The sequence below is a fragment of the Chenopodium quinoa genome, unplaced genomic scaffold, assembly GCF_001683475.1.
Source record: "Chenopodium quinoa cultivar QQ74 unplaced genomic scaffold, ASM168347v1, whole genome shotgun sequence".
Taxonomy (NCBI): domain Eukaryota; kingdom Viridiplantae; phylum Streptophyta; class Magnoliopsida; order Caryophyllales; family Amaranthaceae; genus Chenopodium; species Chenopodium quinoa.
Genome location: NW_018745454.1, coordinates 945,708 through 972,022, shown reverse-complemented (window position 1 = coordinate 972,022; position 26,315 = coordinate 945,708). Strand labels below are relative to the sequence as shown.

At 37.7% G+C, this 26,315-nt stretch overlaps 3 protein-coding genes and 1 pseudogene across 3 annotated transcripts; 1 reads left to right on the top strand and 3 right to left on the bottom strand.

Moving 5' to 3' along the window:
• Window positions 1–444: 444 nt before the first annotated feature.
• LOC110714313 lies at window positions 445–2,910 on the bottom strand. Its single transcript, XM_021892817.1, has 2 exons — window positions 1,121–2,910; window positions 445–1,036 (listed from the first exon to the last, which is right to left on the bottom strand). The coding sequence occupies exons 1-2, from the start codon at window positions 2,908–2,910 to the stop codon at window positions 445–447; spliced, it is 2,382 nt and encodes a 793-aa protein (XP_021748509.1).
• Window positions 2,911–12,027: 9,117 nt separating this feature from the next.
• Window positions 12,028–19,202, bottom strand: LOC110714066 (ATP-dependent DNA helicase 2 subunit KU80). The gene is made up of 12 exons (XM_021892530.1): window positions 19,011–19,202; window positions 17,990–18,082; window positions 17,737–17,788; window positions 16,616–16,747; window positions 15,442–15,845; window positions 15,017–15,303; window positions 14,729–14,924; window positions 14,392–14,595; window positions 13,256–13,423; window positions 12,794–13,177; window positions 12,448–12,578; window positions 12,028–12,323 (listed from the first exon to the last, which is right to left on the bottom strand). Exons 1-12 carry the CDS (start codon window positions 19,023–19,025, stop codon window positions 12,263–12,265), a joined length of 2,127 nt encoding a protein of 708 aa, XP_021748222.1. The 5' UTR covers window positions 19,026–19,202; the 3' UTR covers window positions 12,028–12,262.
• A 1,183-nt stretch (window positions 19,203–20,385) lies between these two features.
• Window positions 20,386–22,733, top strand: LOC110714307. The gene is made up of 6 exons (XM_021892811.1): window positions 20,386–21,054; window positions 21,180–21,305; window positions 21,860–21,938; window positions 22,030–22,122; window positions 22,213–22,326; window positions 22,432–22,733. Exons 1-6 carry the CDS (start codon window positions 20,849–20,851, stop codon window positions 22,483–22,485), a joined length of 672 nt encoding a protein of 223 aa, XP_021748503.1. The 5' UTR covers window positions 20,386–20,848; the 3' UTR covers window positions 22,486–22,733.
• A 531-nt stretch (window positions 22,734–23,264) lies between these two features.
• On the bottom strand, window positions 23,265–25,853 carry LOC110714311 (annotated as a pseudogene).
• Between the last annotated feature and the right edge of the window lie 462 nt (window positions 25,854–26,315).

The following is a 26,315-nucleotide window of genomic DNA, read 5'->3' as shown; positions in this document are numbered from 1 at the left end:
AATATTCACATGACAAGAGATTTGGATTTCAAGGAAGCTAAATTGGATTAAGGGTCTTGGATATTAGGGAAATGAAACAACCAAAACAAACGCAACCAAACAAACCAACATGGCAAGAAGGCATGCAAATGACTCCCCCCAAGTTATCATAAACATTGTCCTCAATGATAAGCAATAAAAGCTCATAAAAAAAAGGAGAAAGAAGACTAACTCAAGGATCGGGTCTTCTTCGACGCTTGAACCTCCTTGGTACCTTTGTTCCTGTTGGTTGTTGTTGGAAGACATGCACTTTGTGCTGTTTTTTTTTTTTTTTTTTCTTCTTTTGTTTTTTCTTTTTTTTTTTTTTTTTTTTTTTTTAAGTTAATCCACTACAAAAATATTCGGGTTGCCTCCCGGAAGCGCTTCTTTAACGTCACTAGCTTGACGAAATTGCGCTATCCAAAATTAGGGAGGGTCAAGGCACACCTTTTTGACCCATCTCATTGTTCCCACACACTTGCCATTTTCCTTAGGCAAAATAATCACATTGCTATCATCACTAGAAATGCAACCAAACATCTTGTCTATCAACTTGATCTTGTTTTTCTTTTTCTTCTTGGCCCTCTCTTGCTTTTTCACCTCCGGAGCATGAGTCGATTCATCTTGTGACTCCTCCGTGTCTTCTTTCAAAATTTTAACCAAAACATCAACCCGATGAACTTGTTTAACCATGGGGTCATTCAACGTTTCCGGAAATGAGAAAGAGATTCTTTCATGCCCAACATGTAAGGTAAGTCGCCCTTGTTTCATGTCAATATTAACACCCGCGGTTTTCAAAAAGGGCCTACCCAATATGATAGGAATTTTGAAATCCTCATCCATCTCCATGATTACAAAATCACAAGGCACAAGAACCTTCCCCACTTGAATTGGGATGTCCTTCAAGACTCCCAATGGGACTTTAACCGAGCGGTCGGCTAGTTGGATTGACATTTTGGTGGGGCTAATCTCCCCAAGATTTAATCTTTTTGCCATAGAGAGAGGCATAAGGCTAACACTAGCCCCAAGATCACACAAAGCATTTGTTGATTCAAGATCTCCAACCTTAACCGGTATAGCAAAACTACCGGGGTCACCAAACTTCTCGGGAAGCTCATTTTGAGGAATAGCACTTATCTCCGTTGGAAGAGAGATAGAATCACTCTCCTCAAGCCTACTTTTGTTAGAAAGAATATTTTTCAAAAACTTTGCGTATGTAGGCATTTGAGACAAAGCATGGAGAAGTGGAATGTTTGATTGAAGTCCTTCCATTTCATCAAGGAACTTAGAAAGTTTCTCATTTAGCATCTTCTCTATCATTCTATGAGGGAATGGAATATGAGGCTCATATGCTCTCAATGGAGCTTGACTCTTCACTTCTCCCTCATCTCTCTTTGAGGCACCCTCATCACTCATTTTTGACCTTCCTCTCGCCTCCTCACTCACTTCATTTTCAAACTCACTTTCATCTACCCAACTATCTCCCTCATCTCCCTTTTTGGCAAAATTTTCTCTCATAATTGGAGTTTCATACCCCCCTTCCATAATCAAGGTGATTGATTTCGCTTGCTCTTTTGGATTCATTACCGTTGTGCTTGGAAAGTGACCACTAGGATTGGAGGATGAACTTCCAACTTGTTGTGCAATTTGAGCCAATTGGCCCTCCATTATCTTATTATGTGCTTGGAGTTGTTGGATGTTTGCATTCATCTCCGCATTGTTCCTTATTTGTTGAGTCATGAAAGTTTCAAGAACGGACTCAAGGCTAGTCTTTTGAGGAGGTGGAGGAGGAGGAGCGGGTTGGTTATATTGTGATCTTTGGTGGTTTTGATCCCTTTGGTTGGGATGGCGGTATGGAGCTTGTTGGTTTTGTGATTGAGGTTGGTTGTAGTGGTTTTGAGGTTGGGTTTGATTTTGGTTGTAGTTATTTTGTGGGGGGCCTTGGTTGTATTGCTTCCATCCCGTGTTATGTTGGGGCTTCCAACTTTGATTGTGGGATTGGGAGTATTGTTCATTCCTTTGCCCAATTGCCGCCGCTTGCTCTTGATTCGTTGAGTTGCAATAAGAGGACAAGTGATCATTTCCTCCACAAGTCTCACAAGACATGACTTGCGAGGAAGAGCTTGAGGGTGTGAGGGTGGCTTGATCTAGCTTGTGAGCTAGCATATCAAACTTTGATGCAATAAGATCTATTGCACTAAGATCATGAATTCCGCCCTTCTTTGTTTGAGGTTGCCTTCTATCACCTCCATATGCATAATGCTTGGCCACTTCTTCAATCATCTTGTATGCATCGTCCACCGATAGCTTTTTGAGGCTACCACCGGCCCCGGAATCAAGGTTGGCCCTTGAAATAGGAGTAAGACCGTCATAGAAGCTTTGTACAATGATCCATGATGTAAAACCATGGTGGGGGCATTTCCTTGTGTAATCTTTGAAACGCTCCCAAGCTTCACTCAATGTTTCATCAATGTCTTGATTGAAATTGGTGATCTTTCTTCTTAGTTCGGCGGTCTTTTCCGGAGGACAATACTTTCCAAGAAAGGCTCTAGTGACTTCGTCCCATGTACTCAATGATCCCTCTTCAACCGTTCTCAACCAATGTTTTGCTTTATCACGGAGGGAGAATTGAAACATGTGCATACGGATGAACTCTTCCGAAATGTTGTTTTGCTTGATAGTTGTACACAACTCAAGAAAGTTGTCCAAATGAGCAAAAGGACACTCATGAGGACTACCTCCGAATTGATCGCTTTGAATCATACGGATGAGTTGAGGTGAAAGTTCAAAGTTGTTTGCATTTGTGGTGGGAAGACGTATGCCACTCCGAAGTTGGAATGCGTTGGGGTGGTCATAGTCTCTTAACAATGGTTGAGGAGGATTCTCTCCCATGTTATCTTCTTCGTTAGTTCCAAAAACCTCTTCCGGATCGGAATCCGAATATACAATGGAAAACTCGGGTGTGCCTTGCAAGAGTCTCCTCACGTTTCTCAAAGTCCTATTTAGCTCTGGATCAACGGGAATAAGCGGTGATTGCTTACTCTTTCGTGTCATGCAAAGTCAAACAAAGCTAAGAAAAACGTTAGCAATGACTATCGCAATTTAAACACACATAAACAAAAATTAAGGTAAGAAAACTACTATACATATACACACATCTAGTCTCATTCAACAATAATACATTCAATGTGACTTTGCCTCCCCGGCAACGGCGCCAAAACTTGATAGGCCGTCGTCGAGCCTACCAAAGATAATAATTCCTATCTTGGTCTCACTAACAATAGTAAGGGTAAGAAAGGGTCGAACCCAAGAGAGGCGTTGAATCAACCACCGAGTACTACCGTTTAAATAAGCTAAACGAATTCTAAATTGGGTTGGTTTTTAGTAACTTCTTCTAACACAATTCAACTAAGCTAAGAGGAGGTTAACAATATTAAGAGGAATCTAGGGCTTGGGTTATACCACTCAACTTCATCACAAATCACAATTAGCATGCAACAATCAAGGTAAATTAATGGGATAAATTAGGGGAAGTCATCTAAAGCACCCAACTACTCTCTCAAGCTAGAGGGATTACTTGAATCATGAATACGACCTACTCTCGTGGTTACATAGCATAAAACAAGTGTTAAAGCATAATCACGATGACATAAACATTCCCTTGACCGGTAATCCCTATTCTCATGGCATTTCGGGTCAATCAAGCATAAGGGAGCTAACTCAAGTTCATCTCTCGATCCTTCGTTGAGAAAGCTTGGATAAATAGTTCTAGCAATGGCCATATACAAGAACTAAGCAATTAAACCACTTAAGCTCAACTAATTAACATCCCACAACAACCAAATTAGCACATGCAACAAGTAATTAGTGACTACATTGAGGGTTTTGCCCAAACCCTAGAATTTAGACTACTCACAATCCATGGGGGTTAAAGCAATTAAAGATTTCAAGCAATTCATGAACAAATTCAAACTAAGGATTAAGCTAATTAACAATCCAAAACATGCAAGAACTAGCAAATAATTAACAACAAAGTAAAGAGAAGTAGAAAAGATGAGTAAGAAATGGTTACTATGAAGCTTCAAGGTGAGCAACAATGGTGGATTTTGTCTTCTACAATGATTGAATTTGAATAATTCCAAGCTAATAATTGAGAACTAACTAATGATTTGAGAATTTAATGTTCTAAGACTACAAACTAAGAGAAAAGCTCTGAAAAACTGCCTCCCCCGTACAAATGAGCTCTAAAGGGGTATTTATATGACCCCCAAATAAAAAGGACGGAGAAAACAAGGAAGGAGTTCGACTGCAGGTCTGCACGGACGTGCCAGATTTGGCACGGACGTGCAAGGCTAAGCACGGCCGTGCCAAGTTTGGCACGGACGTGCAGAGGGGGCAGAATTGAGGCAGAACGTACTGCTAAGAATCGAGCAGTTCCGCACGGACGTGCAGATATTGGCACGGACGTGCAGCTACATCTGCACGGACGTGCTTAATTTGGCACGTCCATGCAGGCCTTGGCAGAATGTTCTGAGTTTCTGGAGCACTTCTGCACGGACGTGCAAAGTCTGGCACGGTCGTGCACCCTCTTCTGCACGGACGTGCCAGATTAAGCACGGCCGTGCAGGCCTTGGCAGCTTGCTGAAGCTTTCTGGAACCTCCTGCACGGACGTGCAAGGTCTGGCACAGCCGTGCAGGGTCTTCTAAACCCCTTTTTTTCATCTTTTCTTCTATAATGCTCCTTTCCTTGGCTTCTTTCATCCATCTTCTTGCTTCTAACCTCGGCTTTGTATCCATGGGCTCCATTTGGTCGTTCTTTTGAACCTAGAATCTCAACAAAAACACCAACAACCCGTGAAGCATAGGATACACAAGAATTGCATAATAATAGAGTAAAAATGAACCAAAACGCAATTTATATCAAGTAAACTAGGTTCAAAACACCCTAAAATCGTATCAAATAGCAAGTTATCAGCTTTTCAACACCGGGTCCCGAAACCTCCAAAATTTCTCAAAAAGGTGAATATTAGCCTTCAATTTTTGAATTTTTTTTTTACTATTTTACGCCTGAAAACAAAAATTACTGAAATATTTATTATGGTCCCTAATACCCTCCAGGACTCCTATTGGGTGGATAGAACTATCCATTTTGCCTTTAAACGGCCAATTTACCGGTTTACAACTTGCACGGATTTCATTAACTTCAACATACTACAAATATTTATGACAACATATAATGATCATATATGGTTCCAAACGGCATTATATCAACCCGAGATTTAGCCCCTAAAATATCAAGACTTTTCTACACCGGGCCTGAAACCACCTAAATTATTCAAAAACCGAGGATATTAGTCTCAATTTTGGAATTTTTTGAATTTTTTTCCCCAGGAAAAAAAAAAATTGGCGAAATGTTTACCATGGTCCCTAATACCCTCTGGAAGTCCAATTAGGTGGGTGGAACCATTCAATTTGCCTTTAAACGACCAATTTACCGGTTTACAACTTGAACGGATTTCATTAACTCAGGCCTACCACGAACATCTATGACAACATATAATTATCATATATAGTTCCAAACGGAATTATATGACCCCAGATAAATTCCCTAAAATCTCAAGACTTTGCGACACCAGGCCACGAAACATCCAAAATTTCTCAAAAAGCATGCACATACATTAGGCTTCAAATTCGGAAATTTTTTAACTTTTTTTCGCCCGAAAATAAAAATTGCCGAAATGTTTACCATGGTCCTTAATACCCTCCGGTATTCCAATTGGATGGGTGGAACCATCCAATTTGCCTTTAAACGGTCAATTTACCGGTTTACAACTTGCACCGATTTCATTAACTCTAGCCTACTACGAACATTTATGGCAACAAATAATGATCATATATGGTTCCAAACGATATTTTATGACCCCGAGATGTATTCCCTAGAATCTTAAGGCTTTTCGATACCGGGCCCTGAAACCTCCAAAATTTTTCAAAAAGCGTGGATATTAGCCTTTATTTTTGGAATTTTTAGACTTTTATCGCTCGGAAATAATAATTGCCGAAATGTTTCCCATGATCTTTTATACAAATTCGGGAGTCCAATTGGGTGGGTTGAATCATCCAATATTCCTTTAAACGACCTATTTACCGGTTTATAACTTGCATCGATTTCATTAAATCAAGCCTCCCACAAACATTTATGACAACAAATAATGATCATATATGGTTCCCAATGTCATTATATGACCCGAGATGAATTACTTAAAATCTCAAGGCATTTCGACACCGTGCCCCGAAACCTCCAAAATTTCTCAAAAAACGTGGATATAAGCCATTAATTTTGGAAATTTTATTGACTTCTTTTCGTCCGAAAATAAAAATTGCCGAAATTTTTTCATGCTCCCTAATACCCTCCGGGAGTCCAATTGGGTGGGTTGAACTATCTGAAGGAGTTCTGTCTTCGATAAGTGCAATTACTAGATATATCAAGGATCACTATTATGGAGATAATAAGTTCGTTCTTTTGGGTCGTCATTATCTGTTGCTAGACTATGATTAATGATATTTGTGCTACTCAAATAGTCCAAAGCCCACTAGAATGGATTTTATGAGGTCACACACAAAGGTATTGGGTTTAGCAAGTTAGAGGCCCGTTTATGGGCCTCATGAACAAGTAACAAATCATGAATTGGATTAGGCTAGCATAGTTAGATTAGAGTAAGGATTTGGGCTTTATCATGGACTCTTATTTAGAGATGAGATCTATAAATAAGGTTTATGCCTAGGGTTGTATGATACAACACAATTAACAGTTGATTGTGCATCAAGCAACCAGAAATCCCAGAAACCCTCTCTCTCTCTCTCTGTCCCACGCCTCTCTCCTTCTCCCTTGGACTCACGGCCGACCACCCTAGCGGCGCGTGTGGTGGTTTGTGATTTGTTCGTTGCTCGTTCTTCTTCTTAGAAGATCAATTGAAGGGTTCAATTTCAATTAACTAGCATTTGTGCCTGTGGACCAAGTAGAGGAATCACATATGAGGTTCTTTGTCTCCCTTGTTCTTGTTCGATCACACGTGGAATCACGCTTCAAAGGTATTAATTCTAATTCTTTATGTGATATTAATGATCTTGGGATTAGGTTCTATATGAATATGATTCTTGTATTCCGCATTTCGTACCTAAACTCCTACTCTATCCTATTTGCCTTTAAACGTCCAATTTACCGGTTTACAATTTGCACCGATTTCATTAAATCAAGCCTACCACGAACATTTATGATAGCATACAATGATCATAAATGGTTTCAAATGGCTTTATATGACCCCGAGATGTATCCCCTTGAATTTCAAGACTTTTCGACACCGGGCCCGGAATCCTCCAAAATTTCTCAAAAATCATGAATATTAGCCTTCAATTATTCCCGGAAAAAAAAAATTGCCGAAATGTTTACCATAATCCCTAATAACGTCAGGGAGTCCCATTGGGTGGGTGGAACCATCCAATTTGCATTTAAACGGCCAATTTACTGGTTTACAACTTGCACCGATTTCATTAACTCTAGCCTACAATTCAACGAACATTTATGACAACAAATAATGATAATATATGGTTCCAAACGACATTATATGACCCCGAGATGTATTCCCTAAATTCACATTGCTTTTCTTCCCAAGGCCCCGAAACCTCCAAAATTTCTCAAAAAGTGTGTATATTAGCCTTCAATTTTGGAATTTTTTGACTTTTTTTCTTCTGAAAATAAAAATTGCAACAATGTTTTCCATGGTCCCGAAAACCCTCCGGGAGTCCAATTAGGTGGGTAAAACTACCCAATTTGCCTTTAAACGACCAATTTACCGGTTTACAACTTGGAACAATTTCATTAACTCAAGCCCACCACGAACATTTATGACAACAAATTATGATCATGTATGGTTCCAAACGACATTATATGACGTCGGGATAAATTCCCTTAAATTTCAAGACTTTTCGACACCGGGCCCCGAATCCTCTAAAATTTCTCAAAAAACGTGGATATTAGCCTTCAATTTTGAAATTTTTGACTATTTTATGCCCGGAAAAAAAATAGTCAAAATGTTTCCATGATCCCTAATATCGTCCAGGAGTCCCACTGGGTGGGTGTAACCATCCAATTTGCCTTTAAACAACCAATTTACCGGTTTACAACTTGCACCGATTTCACTAACTCAAGCCTCCACGAACATTTATGACAACAAATAATGATCATATATGGTTCCAAACGGCATTATATGACCCGATATGTATCCCCTAGATTTTCAAGACTTTTCGACACCGGCCCCCGAAACCTCTAAAATTTCTCAAAAAGCGTGGATATTAGCTACATTTTGGGATTTTTTTACTTTTTCGCCCGGAAATAAAAATTGCGGAAATGTTTACCATGGTCTCAATACCCTCCAGGAAACCAATTGGGTTGGTGTAAATATCCAATTTGCCTTTAAACGGTCAATTTACCAGTTTACAACTTGCACGGATTTCATTAACTCGATCATACTACGAACATTTATGACAACATATAATGATCATATATGGTTCCACACGGCATTATATGACCTCGAGATATATCCTATAGAATTTCAAGACTTTTCGACTCCAGGCCCTGAAACCTCCAAAATTTCTCAAAAAAACGTGGATATTAACCTTCAATTTTGGAATTTTTTGACTTTTGTTTGCCCGAAAATAAAAATTGGAGAAATGTTTACCATGGTCCTTAATACCCTACGGGAGTGCAATTGGGTGTTGAACCATCCAATTTGTTGTTAAACGGTAAATTTACCTGTTTATAACTTGCACTGATTTACCGGTTTTTACAACGGCCAATTTAATTAACCTGCACCGAACCTGACATGAAACGAAATTGACCCTAACCCGTTTTAACCCGAATTCAACCCGACTTGTTACTAACCTGACCTGAATTCAACCCGACCTGAATTTAACCCAACCCGTTACAAACCCGATCCGAAATCAATCCGACTTGTTATTGACTTGACCCAAATTCAACCCGACTTGTTATTGACCCAACCCGAATTTTACCAGACCTATTACTTACCCGACCCAAAAATTCAACCTCATCTGTTACTAACCCGACTTGAAATTAACATGACTTGTTATTGCCTCGACCTAAATTCAACCCAAATTGTTCCTACTCGATTTCAAATCACCTTAAATGTAATTTAGACCACTTATTATTGTTGATCAAAGCATTTTGTTTAGGGAGACCAAATCGGTCGTCCAGGCCAGCAAAAGAAAAGGGCATCATCCTCAAATTTAAGAGTTAAATATAGTATATATTTGTTGTATGATCAAAGGAGATAATTATCTTCCTAAATTATAAACTATAGTTCCCTAGTATATTTTCATATATATTATAGTCAAAGGAAATCTATTTATATTTAGTTGAACCGAATGTGACCTGACTTGGAAATGATCCGACCTGATTGTAACCTGCAAATTATTGACTTGAACATAACCCGACTTAAATCCGATAATGACCCGACTTGGAAATGACCCAACCTGATTATAACCCGCAAATTATTGACTTGAACCGAACCCGACTTGAACCTGAGAATGACCCGACCTGATTATAATCCGCAAATTATAGACTTGAACCAAACTCGACTCAAACTCGAGAATGACCCGACCTGATTCTAACCCGCAAATTATTGACTTGAACCGAACCTGACTCGACCCGAGAATTACCCAAACCCGTTTTAACCCGTGAAAACCCAAATTAAACCCAATCTATTGTTCACTCGACGCGAATGTAACCCGACCCAAACCCGATAAGAAGTATGACCCGACATGATCCGACTCAAACATGACCCAACCCAAACCCGACCCGCATATATAGGTTATGGAATTAATCCAAATCGATCCGAGTTGACCCGACCCAAAGCCAACCCGTTTACCCGAATTGACGGTTCTAGTTATGACAAAGGTTGTTTGATTGTCACACATGATAATGTTGTTGAACATACCATTAGCTTACATTTGCATTTAAATGACAATAGCTGATAACTTTAACTGATTTTACTATGTACATTTTAGTCACAATTATTTTTAAGACGACTTCATTCTTTTTCAATTTAATAATATTGTGTGAAGCATGCATTATTACATATGAAACTCACATACTCGTATCACAGTAAACATATAATGACAGCCTTAGTTATAAGAACTAAGTAGTACAACAACTACACACTTTAGGAGCCTCAGGATGATTAGTCACAGGTCCACAGAAAAATCTGATGCCAGGCGATCCTAATTTAGAGCATTTTGCAGCACACTCAGCTTGCGTTTCACATTGCCCTACAGTCTTGCAATCATCGAATAATTCACTATCTTCACCTATTCACCACCCATGAGAAATTAAATTAGTTTGATAAAAAACTCGGATTTAATTTATCAATCCGGATTTAGTATCTATACTCGTACTTTGTTAAGTTTATGATTGTCTTATTCTAAATACTTTCATTAAGATTGAGTGATTACGAGTGTAAAGAAAAATAACTAGTAGTATAATGAATGGACACTTTTAGGTAAAATTGAAACGTACAAGATTGTAATGATGTAAGTAATGAGCTTATGACTTATGATTTATGACTTGTGAGTATAAAAATCACAATAGCGTAAAATGAAAAAGGTGGAAAAAGGCGATTTCATTTATGTACAACCGATTGTATAAAGTGTACGGTGGAACCAAAGCTAAATGTTTGCAAGCGATTACACCTTGTTGTACATACTTGCAATTTTGCAAAGGGGGTACAAATACTCTTTTTATAACTCCTTTACCATGTGATACTTTCTTAATTAAAATTTTAGCATTTTAACAAGGAAAGTACTCTATATGTTTTTTATTTTTTTTTATTTGTTAATAAGAAAAGGATAAAGCAAAAGAAAGAGAAGAAAAACTATGTACCTTTGCAATGAGCGAAGAAGATGAGTGTGATTAAAAGAGCACAGGTAAAATGGAGTTTTGGAGATGCCATTTTGAGTACAAAACCAATGAATGCTTGGTATTTACTTGGTACATATCAATTCTAACTATAACTTTATATAGTGATAAATTACATAAATGATACTTCCTCTGTTCTTTTTTACTTGACCTGTTATTTTTATCACGTTTGTCAATGCAATACTTCAACGATTAATAACTTTAATTCTCCATAAGTAAAAAATATAAAAGTTTTATATTATGATACTACTTCTTGAGACGAATTCAAAAATATCCAACATAAACATGTTTTTCATTACAAATTATTCATAAAAGACGGTCAAAGGAGGAGTTGTAAATAGTATAAAAGTCAAAGCGGGTCAAGTAAAAAAGAACGGAGGAAGTATAATTTATTGTTACAAAGTTACTTATTATGGAAGATAACATCCATAAATATTAATTACAATTTCAAATCATATAATGTAAATGTGAAAGGTATATTTAATAATTCTTCATAATAGTTAATGGTATATCCAATTATCTCAGGGAAGATATAGCTTTCATGATTCAATCCATCTAATGGACAAGTAAACGAAATACAATCTTTAGTACTTAAATTACTTAGGTTATATGAAGTTGGGATAATGTTTTAACACTTGATTGTTCACAGTTTCACACAATCACACATACACTTGTACTTGGAAGTTGGAACCCTTTCTAGTGAATTCATTTGTTCATACATATTGTACTAAAAGCTTTTCTAGTGAATCATAGATTATATCGTGTTTGACAGTTATATGTAGGTTCCTACCTTATCGTATGGCATTATGTTTTTTGGCAGATGATGCTGTTGATGGAAGAGGTCCTGTTAAACGAGTTATGACTTGTGACCTTTATTAGGACAAGAAATCCTATTTAGTTTAGGTACTTCCCAAGCTGTTAGAGTGTGTTTGGTTCGAAAACTATTGTATAGTGTTTTCCTGCTCAATTCCGCGATAGACAATTAGTAATGAAGTGATATGTTATCCTTCTAATCTTTGATATCAAACTACTAAATCACATATATTGCTTACGAATATGTAGTGCAACATTAGATAATAAATTTGGTTATTGCACTCGCCTGCAGCAAAATTTACGTTGGCATACATGTGACTACAAAATTCTGGAACCCCCCACCTCCTTGGGGTAAAAGATTGAAAAGATACTGCAGAGTGCGTCGTGTGCCTGAGGCATCCTCCATTCCAGTTATGTACACCAGTTCAATTAGGCAACAAGTTGTTATTCGACTTTGGGCTCTTTGGTAACCAGAAAACTTCGTGCTGCTTCATCTGCCACATCACTGCAAAGAGACAATAAATTGGATGTAAATCTGCAATGTGAAGGTCAGAATATATGTATAATGATAAAAGATGATGTTAAAGGCATAAGGTTAAGGTTGCTAGCAGGAAGAATGCTAATCAAACCTGTCTACGGCTTCTGATTTTGTGATTAATGTCATCCCTTTTAAGTCAAGGAGCTCATAAAAATCATTCAGGCCATGATCCTTGCAGAATCTACAAAGATACTGTAGATAGTCGTTGAATTGTTTCGGTTCCTACAATAAATAAACTTTAAGATTCAAAACAAGCTGGTGGTCATCGAACCTTCAGTAAAGCAAAATCCAAGCAATATAATAATATATACTGTGAAACACATTGGTGTTATTTCAATTGTCAGTTGGTCACGTCCAAATGTGACAAAATGAGTGGCACACAAATAAAAATAAAAAAAGACTGCAGCTCATTTGCAAAGAAAAATTCAGAAGCATACCTGTTCAAGGACACAGCCTTTTCGGAGGGCAACGAGACACTCTACGGCTTTGTCGTAGTTACTTCCTTTAAATGAGTCCTCTAAAAGTTCAAGAATTTTGCTTCGCATACCTTTGATTGCTTTAGTTATCCAATCTGAGCTATCTCTACGAGATAACATAGCTTCAAAATCCTGGACTGGGGTGATGTTCTCAATCTTCTCAACAATGAGAGAAGAATTATTTGCCACAGCACTGGATGGTTTCTCATCACTGATCTCAGCCTTAACTGCAGTATTATCATCGGTGGTCATTAATGTTTTCCCCACATTATGGTCTTCTGCAGCCTCTTTCTCATCATCTGATCCAGATGGCTTCTCTTTGACTGACCTAGTTGATTTCTTCTTCTGTTAAAGTAGGAAAAGTTAGTGCCTGCATAAACAGTGACAAGATTTACGAAGAACATGTAAGCCAGATCTCCCCACCGTAGAGTTCTCCTTTAATTCAAAGCATCTTCGAAATTCATCAATGACAGACTTGTTTTGAGATAGTAATTCTGCATCAGGCTCACTTATTTTTTTCAAGGCTTCATCAAGTGGAGGCACAGCAGCATCTGGGTCTTTTGCTTTTAGTTCAAGAAAGTGATAAAACCGCTGCATAGACATAAGATAGCTAGCCAGTCAGAGAATCTTATTAATCAATGATGCAATACAGTCAAAACAGCTTACCATCAAGAGATTAGATAGCTCAGTCCATTAAGACAGAAACTCAGCACACTGCCTTTACAATTTTAGGTCATCTATTACAGCTAATCCTTCTAGTCCTCTCAACCCTCTGATAATTTCAGAAGGGTGTCTATTTCAAAGTAGTTACTCAAGAAAGGATAACAGAAAGCCATAACAGTCAGCATTCACCTAGATAATATTCATGCTAGAAAGTAGAAAATGATCTTCATTTGCAACAAGCACTGCCAGATTATTATTGTCTTATCAATCAATCATTCAATAATAAAAGATAAGCCCCTTAAATTTTCTATCATTAAAATAATGCCATAGGCACAGTCCTTTTAATCAATTGACCATGCTAAAAATTCATTAATATCCCTCCACATGAACATGTATAGGACTAGAGGTGTATAAACTGACCCGACAATACCCGATTCATATTTCGACTTGCATGGACACAATAATTTGCCATGACTCAACTTTGAAATACATCCGATCCGCCCTCACCAAACCCGTCCCGAGTACCCAAATTGACACCTCTGTATAGGACCAGCTCAGGAAGAATGAATTACTTTCCAAACTCATCAGTGGTTGAGTCAGAGGGCCACACATGGGCATAAGGATTTAAACCAATTTTGTTTCTATTATTATTATATTTTATTATTTTAAAAAAGGATTACCAAATTTAAAAATGTCAGGAAACTGAACATAAAATTTAATAAAAAGATAAAAATAGAAGTAAATAAAACTGTAAGAGTACTGCAATATTATTCAGGTCTGGTAACCCTAGTGAAAAACATAAGATCCTTGATTCAGTGTGATGCACAAATCCCCTCAACCTCCACCCACGAAACACACATTTTATAGCATGAATAGACAAAACTATAACAAAGTACCTCGAGAACAGGATTTGGTGTGAGGTCCGGCTTTAAGTTCTCCTCTTTGGCAGGTGGTGCAAGGTCAAGCATCATTACTAGATTATCAGCAGCCGCTTGCTGTTCTTCGGTTGGCTGAAATGTTGGGAGGTTTTTGAAAGAAGGAAACTGGAACTCGCGAACATCCTCCATAAACGGGAGTACATTGAAGTACAATGAATCAGGCTTCTCACATAGCATATAGGAGGATAATAAGACAGTAAACAAAGTTAGAAAAAAAAATTCTTAGGATAAATGAATAAAGAGCAGAGTATGCCAGTAAACAAATATAGATGTGACAGTGGAAGGGAAGACTTACAACACTGTCCTTCACAGATACATTTGGTGTCAAGACTCCAATCACAACACCTGACTGTCCTTGCCTCCAAACACAGCGAACTATGGCAACCTTGTTCAATTCCTTCATCGCTCTAGCTAATGCAGAAATTGCAGTAACAGCTTCTCTCTTGCCAGGTTCAGCAATGAATATGTTGACATCTTTCATGTAATAATGGCTGTTAACATGAAAATTAGAGATTCAATTGTCGAGTTTTTATTTTGCTTCAACAGAAGATGGCAAATCCAGCTTAAAATAAATACTCCTCACCGTAGTATGTTTTTAGCATCAGTGAATCCTAAGAGCTTCACACTCTTCTCTGGTTTGAATTTGACAGCTTCCCATGCATCAGATGATACAGGAACCACTTCTGGTCCATAACGATAACCCTTGATCCTTTGCTCTGGAGGCACAACTGTTTCAGGGTCGTTAATGCTTCTATATTCAAAGTCCACCTTGATTTCATGGGTGGCAAATTTATCAGTCGCAGGTGCTTTATCTGAATACTTCTTTAGGGTAGGAAATTTTTCTTCGGAAGTTTTCTTGTATACCCAGACCTATTGTTTATTGTTGTCAAGTAATTGGGAAAAATATAAGTCAAATCCTAACTTTTTGTGCAAAAGAATACTAAGTTACTAACTATAGAGAATAATATCTAACTGCATTCAACCATATTACCATGAAAGGTAACATACCTTAATCTTCAGTGCAGAGCTCACTTCAAGATCACCCCTGAATATTGTAACAGGGGCTATGCTCCGAGTCCTGAGTGCTCCTAACAACGAAGTTGCACTTTCAACATAAAGAGTCTTTGCCCAAGTTTTCTTTGTGAAAAGTTCTAATAGTTTGTCATTCTCATCCATAACGTTCTTATCAGCATCACCACTTAGCTTCCCTCTAACTACTACACATTCCAATTTAATAGCCTGCTCAGTCATTTGCTGAGCAATAGTGCTGACTTGATCTTCTTTTGTGCCTTCATATGGATCTCTCAGACGAGAGAGTGCATTAGTGATTAGGCAAAGGCGTTTCTTTCCCTTGTTAGTTGGTCCATACTTCTTTATTAGCATATCCATACCAACAATAATTGCATCAAGAACTAACAATAAAGTCAAGGCCTCAAACATATAATCAAAAGAATGTATATAACAACAGCACTTATACAATCAAATATAATTTACAACAAAGCAAAAAAAAAACTAGTCTACTCATCTACTGACTCTATCCTGATTCCTAAGAGCAACAACAGCTGAGAACAGCTACATTGACAAAACCTCCTACCCCAGGGGCCAATCAAACTGTATCGAAAGTACCGGGAGTAAAATGACAAAATTGGGTGAAGAAACAAGGAGAAATAGTCATATATTATCAATCATCAATAAAGATTAACCACCCTTGTTACTATGGATTGACGAATTTATCCATTTAGATTCATGCTTAGGTAACTATCACAAGTGCCTGACTATTAAAATTGGGTGGAGCAGATGCAGAAGGTTGATTTGGCAGCGAAACTAACAGAAAGCACAAGAACGCATAGGCAAAAAAGAGGAGTAAAGTAAATTAAACTAAGTCAAATATATAGGATTCACTACAAGTACCCATGTCAGACCCCCGACACTAAAACATGGGTGTGACACTTGGACACTTCACTTTAGTTCAAACTTCAAAATCATGAAATTTTTTCACAAAATAGCCGAGTCGGACTCTTGGACACGTACTGGTGTCGGACATGGGTACCTGAGTCCATGTAACATACCGAAAAGGTATTTTGTGAAAAGATTTCTGAAGAACCAGTCAAACCCTTCAAAAACTTAGAACCAAGCATAAAACTCAGAGCACAATAACAAAACAACTAATCATGAAAGATACAATCGCCAGGAACCGTTCCTCGTGGAATCTGATCCAGTACATCAACCAGATCTCCATCTACAACTTTTATACTCCTCAGAACCACAATGTTTTCATATCCGCCAACTTCTTTAGTGAGCTCATTGTTTGTTTCTGGAATTCAAAATTCAATGACTCGTCAATGAAACAATATGTAGGCTTTTTATAGCACAGAGCAAAAACATACAAGGCAATAAAGTGAAATACTGAAGAGTTCTTTGTTGCACAAAGTCTTTTTCCCTTCTATATTCATCTTGTTTCCTCTATAATATGCCCCAACTTTAAAAAAAAAAACAAAAAAAAAAAACAAATTTCAACAAAGACACCATTGACAAGATTACAGAATATACCAAGTTTACTAACATTATCAAGGCACAAAGCTGTTTACACAATACATAGATCAGTTTTGCAAGCTGGCTTGTTGGGTAGTTGGGACATGTATGTTTGTGATGTTGTGACCACTGAAAAGGGTTTTATAAGAGTTTCAAGGTGATTATGTTAGCAAACGATGGAGTACATCCCATTCAGGCACATTTTGAATGAGCAAAAGCTAGCCTGTTTCTAAGGCTACTTCAGCTTGCAATGAAATCAAGATAGATATTCCTATATAGGCCATGTGTGTTGTGGCCATAATTCAAAACAGACTATTGGCCCGATACCCAAAAGGAATCTCTCACTTAGGGGGCTAGGATAAGGTAGAGAATGTCAAATGGACATAGTATTGCTGTACTATTGCAAAGATGTTTCTAATAGACTTGGCCCAAAAAAGCATTGAATAGTCTACTATAACGGAGCAAACAAGAAAAAGGATGCAAAGTAAGGTGGTACATATAAGATGTGTAGAGTACCTAAACCAGAAGTTAAGGGGCAATAAACAAATAACATTCACACGAGCATGAACTACTGCATAAAATGAGCGTGATGAGACAATATAAAAATTTTCCAGAATATTTCTCTTTTATCATCTGAGGATATTTCAAATCACACCTTACCTGTAGAAAACAGCTCACCTTTAAGATCACAGGTGTGGTATGTACTAATCTACTATGCAGAAGTTTAAAAAAAAAAAAAAATGTAAAACAAGAAAGTGCAAGATAAGATACCTGCAGTTCCAAATAAGACAATTCCCACTTCATCATATTTGTTATAAATCAGCTGCAGACACGGTAAATTAAGACTTCAGACCATGGTTCGGTACTATATTATTCCATTCAATAATAGTCAGTTTACAGGATTCCAAAAGCATGATCATTAATTGGAGAATGTACAACAAAACATTAAGATACAGGAAAATCCTTTGAATAGTAAAAGCCTAAAAGGGGGTGATGGAAGAGTGTAAAGTAATGACATATCAACCTTCTTCTCCAAAAGCATGGCACAAACTTTCTCAACTTGTGGAAGAACACCATGCATTTTTGGACCAACATCAAGCAATAGGACCAGTGATTCCTGTCATCGAAAAGGTAAACAATTGTTTAATCATGAAAGCATTATCGGTAGCTAGCAAATCCAAATATTATGTAACGCTGTCTAAACTACTTCCTCTCACACCAAACTGACCAAAGCATTGACAATAACTACATTGTATTTTCCCATCTTGTATCAGAGAATTAGACCGGCGAGAACTGGGGAAAAAATGTGATTCTTCCTAAAATTTACGCCTTTGTACTCATAAGAAATGCTAAACATCTCCCAGTAGTCACCTATAAGATACTTTCTCCATATCCAATGTGTCTTGCTCACCGCGAACACATGAGTCAACCTCCCTAAAAGCATCACTACATCCCATTCAGTTCATAATCAATATGAACAATGTTATATTCAGCTTTTAATTTCCGGGTTAGGGAACACATCATGACAATCCGGTATAATTCGGGTAACACGAATGTTCAATTTCTCAGTCCTCTAACAGATGAAACAAACAAACCTCACATAACAACATGCCTAAATCCATCCTACCCTCTAAATAAAATCAAGCAAACAACTTTGAGCTTATGTTAAGTCAATTCAACCTAACTAGGGCATAAACTCCATAAAACGGCATCGTCAAATTTCAAATTTTAAAAGTAAAAACCAAAATTAGCATATTTTTCGTACCAAAATTATAGCACATTCTAGCAACAAATTAAATTAATTACAAAACCTCAAATTCGCTATATTTTAAGTTTTCAGCAATTCATTCACAAAATTAAACAATATTCACCTTAAAAATTAAAATGAAAGCTTAAAAATAGCTTGAAAAGTGTATATTAAAAGTACATAATAATGAAATTCAGTAAATTTTATGATGAAAAAACTACTACGAGTACTAAAAACAGCAACAAAAACCCTTAAAATCGTCAAAATTGAAAATGAAAAGTAAATGGAAAGAAATTACCTTGTTGCGAGCCATTGTTGATTGAGAAAAGAGAGAGAATTTCAGAAATGTTAATTGAGGAAATGAGAAAGATTGCTGAAGACGCTTCAATGTGCCATGAAAATACGGAGACTTTTAGAGAAACTACACTTTTCTCAGAATTTTGCCGCTACCTGGGCAAAACTTTGCAAGTTCCAATTATGTCCCACATTTTAAAAGATGGTAGTAGCTCGTTCAGAATTAGAAGTCACATTATTTCGAGTTTTCGACTAGTCAAGCTCAATATCTTGGGCTTGTTTGGGTTGACAATTATTGAGTACTACCTTTATTTTATATTATTTGTAATGATTATGTCTTTTTTTTTTTTACTTTATGTTAGATCGTTGAAAATAAAATGAAACGAAAGTAGTATCATATTTTAATTTTAGAAAATTTTGATTTTTACCACCTTCAAATAACCACTTAATTGAATTTACCACCTCCAAAAAAAAAAGATTTACTTTACCACCACCAAAATTTCCAAAAAATCGATTTTACCACCAACTACCAGATTCCGTCCATGAATCCGTTAGTAGGGCCCACATTTTTGACGTTTCTTCTTCATCTTCCCCGATCTTCCATGTCAACCAACCAGCAACGAAATCAACTACCTCGGTTGGTCGGAATTTCGTGTGGGTTTCGCGTCTGGGTGGTGGTGGTTTCGAGTCGCGATGGTTTCGCGTCTGGCTGGCGTGGTTTCTGGTGGGTGGTGGTGGTTTTGAGTCGGGGTGGTTTCGCGTCTGGGTGGCGGTTGTTTCTGGTCTGGGTTTGGATGGTGGTGGGGTTGGTCGTAGCTGTTAGGTGGTGGCTAGGGTTTTGAGGTCGGAAATTGGTGGAAAGGGGTAGAAATCGGTGCGGTGGTAGCGATTAGGTGGTGGGTTGGTCGTAGCTATTAGGTGTTGACTAGGGTTTTGAGGTCGGAAATTGGTGGAAAGGGGGTCGAAATCGGCGCGGCTGTGGTGTGCGGTGCGGTGGTAGCGGTTAGGTGGTGGGGTTGGTCGTAGCTGTTAGGTGGTGGCTAGGGTTTTGAGGTCAAAATCGGTGCGGTGGCTGTGGGTCTCGACGGTGGCTGGTAGCGGTTAGGTGGTGGGGGCTGGTTGTAACGGTTAGGTGGTGGGGCTGGTCGTAGCCGGTCCGGCGGTGGGGTCTCGACGGTGGCAGCAACCATCGGTTGCTTGATGGGGATTTTTTAGTTTTTATTTTGTTTTTTTATTTATTTTTTTAAAACTTAACCAATAATATGGCGACACGTGTGCAAGGTTGGCCCCACTAACGGATTTTTGGACGGAATCCGTTAGTTGGAGGTGATTGGTGGTAAAACTGATGTTTAATTTTTTTATGAGGTGGTAAAGTAAATGTTTTTTTTTTGAAGGTGGTAAATTCGACAAAGTCGTTATTTGAAGGTGGTAAAAATCAAAATTTCCTTAATTTTATGGAAACAAAAATTTAAGTATGGGTAGCGAACTTTTCAATTGTGGTGGAAGATATTATAGCTTCCAATAATTGCTTTATTATTTTTATCATAATCAACCATTAAAAAAAATAAAAAATTAAAGTATTACTCAATTACCGAGTCTTGAGTCCCTTCGACATTAGTATTATTTAAAATACCCGATATTAATACGTAACAGAGAGGGTATATTCTTTTCAACGTGTCAAATCAAAACGATACGAGCCTTATTTACATGCTTCTTTCGGCAAAGGTCTTTGGGCCTTTATTCACCCACCAAAACAACCCAAACTCCAAATGATCTCAACAACACAAACTTCTCAAAGAGAGAGAGACACACACCAAGAAAGCAGCTTAAAGCTTAAAAACAATGGCACATTCAATCAGCTACCATTTCACCAACAAAAACATCATTAAACAACAAAACACCCATCATTTTATAAACCCCTCTCTAAATCTCAGCATCCTTTCTTGTCAACAACAACAACAAATAAAACCCAATGCCCAAATTAATAGAAGGGAAATCATACTAAGAAGCAGTGAATTTGCTACACTTGCAGCAATCTTCCATTTCAGGTTGTTTTTTTTTTAATCCTCAAAATTTATTCTCTAATTATCTGCTTATACTTTGTATTTCAAATTGATTCTCAGATTTAAATTCATGCTTTAATGAAAATTTGTTGGTTCTAAAAATTGAACAGTGGAACAAAACCAGAATATTTGGGAGTGCAAAAGAATCCACCTTCATTGGCCTTATGCCCTGCAACTAAAAATTGTCTTTCCACTTCTGAAAACTCATCTGACACTTCCCATTATGCCCCTCCTTGGTAAGTTTGATTTTCGATTTTTTTTTTAGATTTCTTGCAATTTTTGAGTTTCATCTTTGAGCTGAATTATCTTACACATTGCAATTTTTGGGGGGTCTTTACATATTTGCACAATATATAGTGTAGGTTTGGGACTTTGGGTTAGTCTAGCTTGTAAATTATTCCCTTTGTCAAGAATTAGTTGTCGCATTGACTTTATAACTTGAACTAATTATGTGACAATTGATTTTGGACGCATTGACATTATAACTTGAACTAGTTACGTGACAACTGAATTGGTAGTCAAGTACGTGGTGATTTCTAAAGCACAATTATTGCCCTAGATTGTAACCCACATGAGTTTTATTACTATTACAAGTAGGAATGTAAAATTAAATTTATTTGTACAGGTAGCGGGGTAGGAGTGTCATAAGATTTGAGAAAGTTGGTAGCTTTGGTGCAGTTTGGTTGATTAGTAAGACATTCAAGGATATGTTAATGTAGCAAAGAGTTTTTCTCCTAGGTTTTTTGGTTGGATTTTAATAATGGGAATTTTTATTTTATGCAACTAACAGGAACTACAACCCTGAAGAAGGGAGAGGGAGCAAGAAACCTGTGAGTAGAGAAGTGGCAATGCAGGAGCTTCTTGCAGTTGTAAGGTTTCTTTACTAAACAGTCCATGAAAAACTGCTGGTGTTTTTCTTGGTAAATTAACTAATGATCAGATTGATCACTATATTTGCAGATTGAATCAACAAAACCGGAGAATTTCACACCCCGGATCATGGAGAAGAAAGACGATTATGTGCGTGTGGAATATGAAAGTCCCATAATGGGGGTAGGTTATTAGCAGAATTATGTAGAATTGCTAAATAATCTAAGAATGGAAACAGAAATTGACTTGAGTACATGTGCTTTTATTGTGTAGTTTGTTGATGATGTGGAGTTCTGGTTTCCTTCGGGGAAGAAGTCAATTGTGCAGTATCGTTCTGCATCTCGTTTAGGGAGTTTTGATTTTGATATGAATCGAAAAAGAATCAAGGTGAAAATTCATATCATTGTGTAGTTAGTTTCAGATTTCATTTTAGTTTTGATTTAGTTGATCTTGCACTTCAGGATGTTTCTTGATGAATGGTTGTTGATGCAGGCTTTAAGGCAAGAGCTGGAGAAGAAAGGATGGGCTTCAGAAAATACTTACTAGCCATAGTTTATGAAGTCTCAATGTATGTGGGAGATTCAGTTCTTCTATTAGTGATTCGATTCCATTTCCCTTTACGAACAATCAGGAAGTATTAAAGAATAAAAATGCCCAAGTAATACTTCCAAACTGACTCTAATGGAACCTGCTTCTCGGGTTCTTTCCAACCTGTATTTGTTTTCTAAAAACTGAGTCCTCTGGAGAACTCCCCTGATAGCAAAATCAAATGCATCATCTATTGTTCCAACTTATGCCGTGCATATATGATACTTGAAATCAGCCTCAATACCTCCTCTCTCATAGCTAGTTGTCACAGCATCCTTAAAGATTGCTGCAGAACCTCTTCAACACTTACAGTCCCAATTTTTTTTTTATGCCTCTCCATCATTATGCATGATAACTGAATAGTTGGTGTAGCATAGACAAGTGCCAGAAGTATTTACTGTAATACAACTGATCTTGGGAGAAAGAAAACAGGAATACAACCTGCCAAAATTTGAATGAAAAGTGGAACACCTTGTGTCTAAATCTGCAGGGGGTTGCTGACAGAAATTAGACATCATATATTCACATATGCCTTGATGATATGATGTGGGTTGTTGCAGTTACTGGTTTGCAATGATTTTCTGAGGCATTCTTGCACTGATTGATATGCTCCCTTCGGACATATTACATATGAATGTGTGGCCCCTGGAAGTGAAAAAAGAGCTCTTCTCGTCCTTCTCACCCCTTATGCCACTGTAACTCCTCATTGTTATTGGGGGGGGGGGGGGGTTGAAAATAAGTTGGGTATGGCTCCACAAAATCATTGTTGGCTTAAGGGCTCGAATCTACTGTTTGCAACATCATGTTCTTGACTTCGGAATTCATGAGCTTGATTGTAGTGCATCAGGTATAGCAGATGGGACTCTAGGTAATGCCAATAAATCAGTTGGAGTTAGCTTCGGTATGGGAGCAATGTGTTTGTCAGAAGGAAAGAAGTCGGAAGGTTATGTATAGGGTGATCAGCTAGGAAGGAGATAAGCAGGAATTGGCTGTGATTTATTTGACTTTGTTTAGGGAGTGTCCAGCCACCCGAAGGCCTGGAGTTTTGATCTCCGTATTGATGATGTAATTGCATTGCTATACAACCATTTATGAATTTCCCCCAAATTTACTTCTTCCTCAGTTCTACAAATCTGAATCTTCAGTCCTGTGTGACGTTTAGATGATTATCGAGTTTTTGTGTCCACTGGCCAATAGGTCTCATGTTGAAGTATTGTGCTGCATCTTGTTTCGGAACCTTTTGGGTCTCAATAGAGAAAAAAAAAAAAAGAGAGAGAAAAAAAAAAAAAAAAAAAAACACACACACACACACAGAAGGTGAGCTGTTTCAGATCGCATATGATAGCAGTTTTGATTAAATAGTGGTGACTGTGGGCAACTAGGCATAAAGGCAAGAGCTGGAAAAAATTCGACAAAGGACTGGCTTCGGAGATTACTTATTAACCGTGGCTCATAAAGCCTTATTAGATTTGTAGGGATTACATTATCTCTTACAAATCAACTGCTATAGTAAAATAGAGATTATTGAAAAGAAATGGGCCAGAAATATTACAAAGTAAATTTGATTATATACCCTCATCTGGACTCCGACTTCACTGCTTGCTTCTGAAGAAAGAATCCCACTCATGATTTTCGAGTTTTCCTGTCAAGTAATGTTTCCAAGTCAACTCCTCTGGGAACCTGCTTCTTGGGTCCTTCCCTTCATGAATTTGTCTCCTAACATCCTCAATTCTCTTGAGGACTCCCTTGACAGTGATATCAAATGCATCTTCAATTTTCAACTTATAGCGCGCATATATGATACTTGGAATCAGCCCTATTACCTTCTCTCTCATAGCTGTCACGACATCTTGAGAAATCTGATGCAGAACCTCCTCAACATGAACCATCCCATTTTGTATCCCCTCCATTGGTATGAAAACCGAATAGCTTGTGTAATTCTTAGGCAAATGCCAAAAATATTGTGTGTAATCTGATCCTGGATGAAAGAAAACAGGAATACAACCAGTCAAGATGGCATCAAAAGTGGAACGCCTTGTGTCTGAATCCCCTGTAGGCTGCAGGCAGAAATCAGACATCAAAAATGCCTTGATAATATTTGCAGGGTTGTTGCAATTGGCTTTATTTTTCGGAACGCAGCTAACCAATTTGCATTGATTTCCTGGTGCATTCTTACATTGACGGATAAGCTCCCCTCGGATTGAGCCTTTATAAGAGCGTGTTGCCCCTGCAAACGCAAAAAGGTGAGCTCTTCTTGTCTTCCTAACTTTTTCCTGCCACTGTAATACCTCACTGTCATTTGAGGGGTGGAAATCTGTTGGGTATGGAACTGCAAAATCATTGTTGGCGTAGGGGCTTGCTTCTACTGATACCATGGTCATGTTCTTGGTTTCGGGCAAATTCATGAGCTTGCTACCCCAGTTGGGACCAATGTAGGTCGGCCTCCTAAAATCCCAAGTGACCCTCCCAGAAACAAAGAAGTGATCCCAACCAAACATGCGTTCCCACTCAGGTCTTCCCCTTAGCCAGTTTGTAAAATCCAATGCTCCCGCGTCCTTGATTGATGAGCTAAACCCTCCCCATAGATGCCGGGTTACCTCTAGCCCAGGGTAAAAGGGTGCATAGATAGCCGAGGCTAGCACTCGTATTGCTTCATCCTACTGTGGAATATCATCTCCAAGATAAACTGCGTAGTTGCTTACCAACTTTCCCCTGACATAACACTTTCAGAATCCTCTGAACTGGCGTTAAGCTTCAGCTGAGTACCAAAACCTCCATTTTCCACATATGGGCATAAGTTGAACTGTTTTCTGAGTGTCTGACATTTTGTAACCAAGTCTTGGTTAAATCTGGAAGGGAGATCATGCATGTATATGTAACGACCCAAGCAAGGATCTTGCTGTTGAGATTTCCAACTAGACTTGAGTTTTCCTGCATCTACAGGCTGCCTGATAGCATTTGCATAGGATGAGATATACGCAAAGTCAGGCAGCGAAAAGCGCAGCAATAAGAAGCCTAGAGCAGCTGCAACAACAATGCAGAAATACTACTGACAATATCTGAAAACCATTGTCTCCATAATCAAGGGTTTGAACTTTGAAGGACAAGTTTCAGTAAGGATAGAACTTTGGTAGAAGTCAACTGAGTTCAGGTCTTATTGCCACACAGTTCTATGAGGGAACTTTGGGATTACGTTAATGAAGTTCATAACATGTTAAGGATATCATTTTACTCATTCATGAAAAAATATTCAGAAAACATGGTTGAATCTTATGTAAGGACAAAAAGAGTGCGAGTACTGAGGTCAATACCACTATATCCTTCATTCCTAAGCATTCTTTGAGGGAGTGTAAGCATATAATTTATGTACTGTAAATAATTTTACATACTCCTTTTGCCTTAAATTATGTCTAGAAATCTGTGTAATTGATAGTGATTGATTTTGCAATTAAGTGTAATCTTGATATAGAATTAAAGATGATAGTATGATACTACTTCCTCCGTTCTTTATTATTTGACCCGCTTTGACTTTTACACTATTCATCACCCTTACTTTGACCGTCTTTTGTGAATAATATGTAAGGAAAAATATATTCATGTATGATCTTTTTAGATTCATCTCAATAATTATTATCATAATATATAACTTTTATAATTTTTACTTATGGAAAATTTAAGTTATTGATTGTTAAAGCTTTACATTGGCAAGCGCGATAAAAGAAACAGGTTAAGTAAAAAAGAACAGAGGAAGTATGTTGTAATATTCTAATATACTTGTACGGAATATG

Excerpts from the sequence above, each read along its gene's own strand:
- LOC110714313 (XM_021892817.1), bottom strand. The coding sequence starts at position 2,910 with ATGGGAGAGAATCCTCCTCAACCATTGTTAAGAGACTATGACCACCCC. Across the intron at positions 1,037-1,120 it reads CAAAATGAGCTTCCCGAGAA|TGTTAGCCTTATGCCTCTCT; the intron begins GTTTGGTGACCC and ends TCTTGGGGCTAG.
- LOC110714066 (XM_021892530.1), bottom strand. Across the intron at positions 13,424-14,391 it reads CACCAAATCCTGTTCTCGAG|CGGTTTTATCACTTTCTTGA; the intron begins GTACTTTGTTAT and ends ATGTCTATGCAG. Across the intron at positions 12,324-12,447 it reads AAATCAGAAGCCGTAGACAG|TGATGTGGCAGATGAAGCAG; the intron begins GTTTGATTAGCA and ends GTCTCTTTGCAG.
- LOC110714307 (XM_021892811.1), top strand. The coding sequence starts at position 20,849 with ATGGCACATTCAATCAGCTACCATTTCACCAACAAAAACATCATTAAA. Across the intron at positions 21,306-21,859 it reads TCCCATTATGCCCCTCCTTG|GAACTACAACCCTGAAGAAG; the intron begins GTAAGTTTGATT and ends TGCAACTAACAG. Across the intron at positions 21,939-22,029 it reads TGCAGGAGCTTCTTGCAGTT|ATTGAATCAACAAAACCGGA; the intron begins GTAAGGTTTCTT and ends CTATATTTGCAG.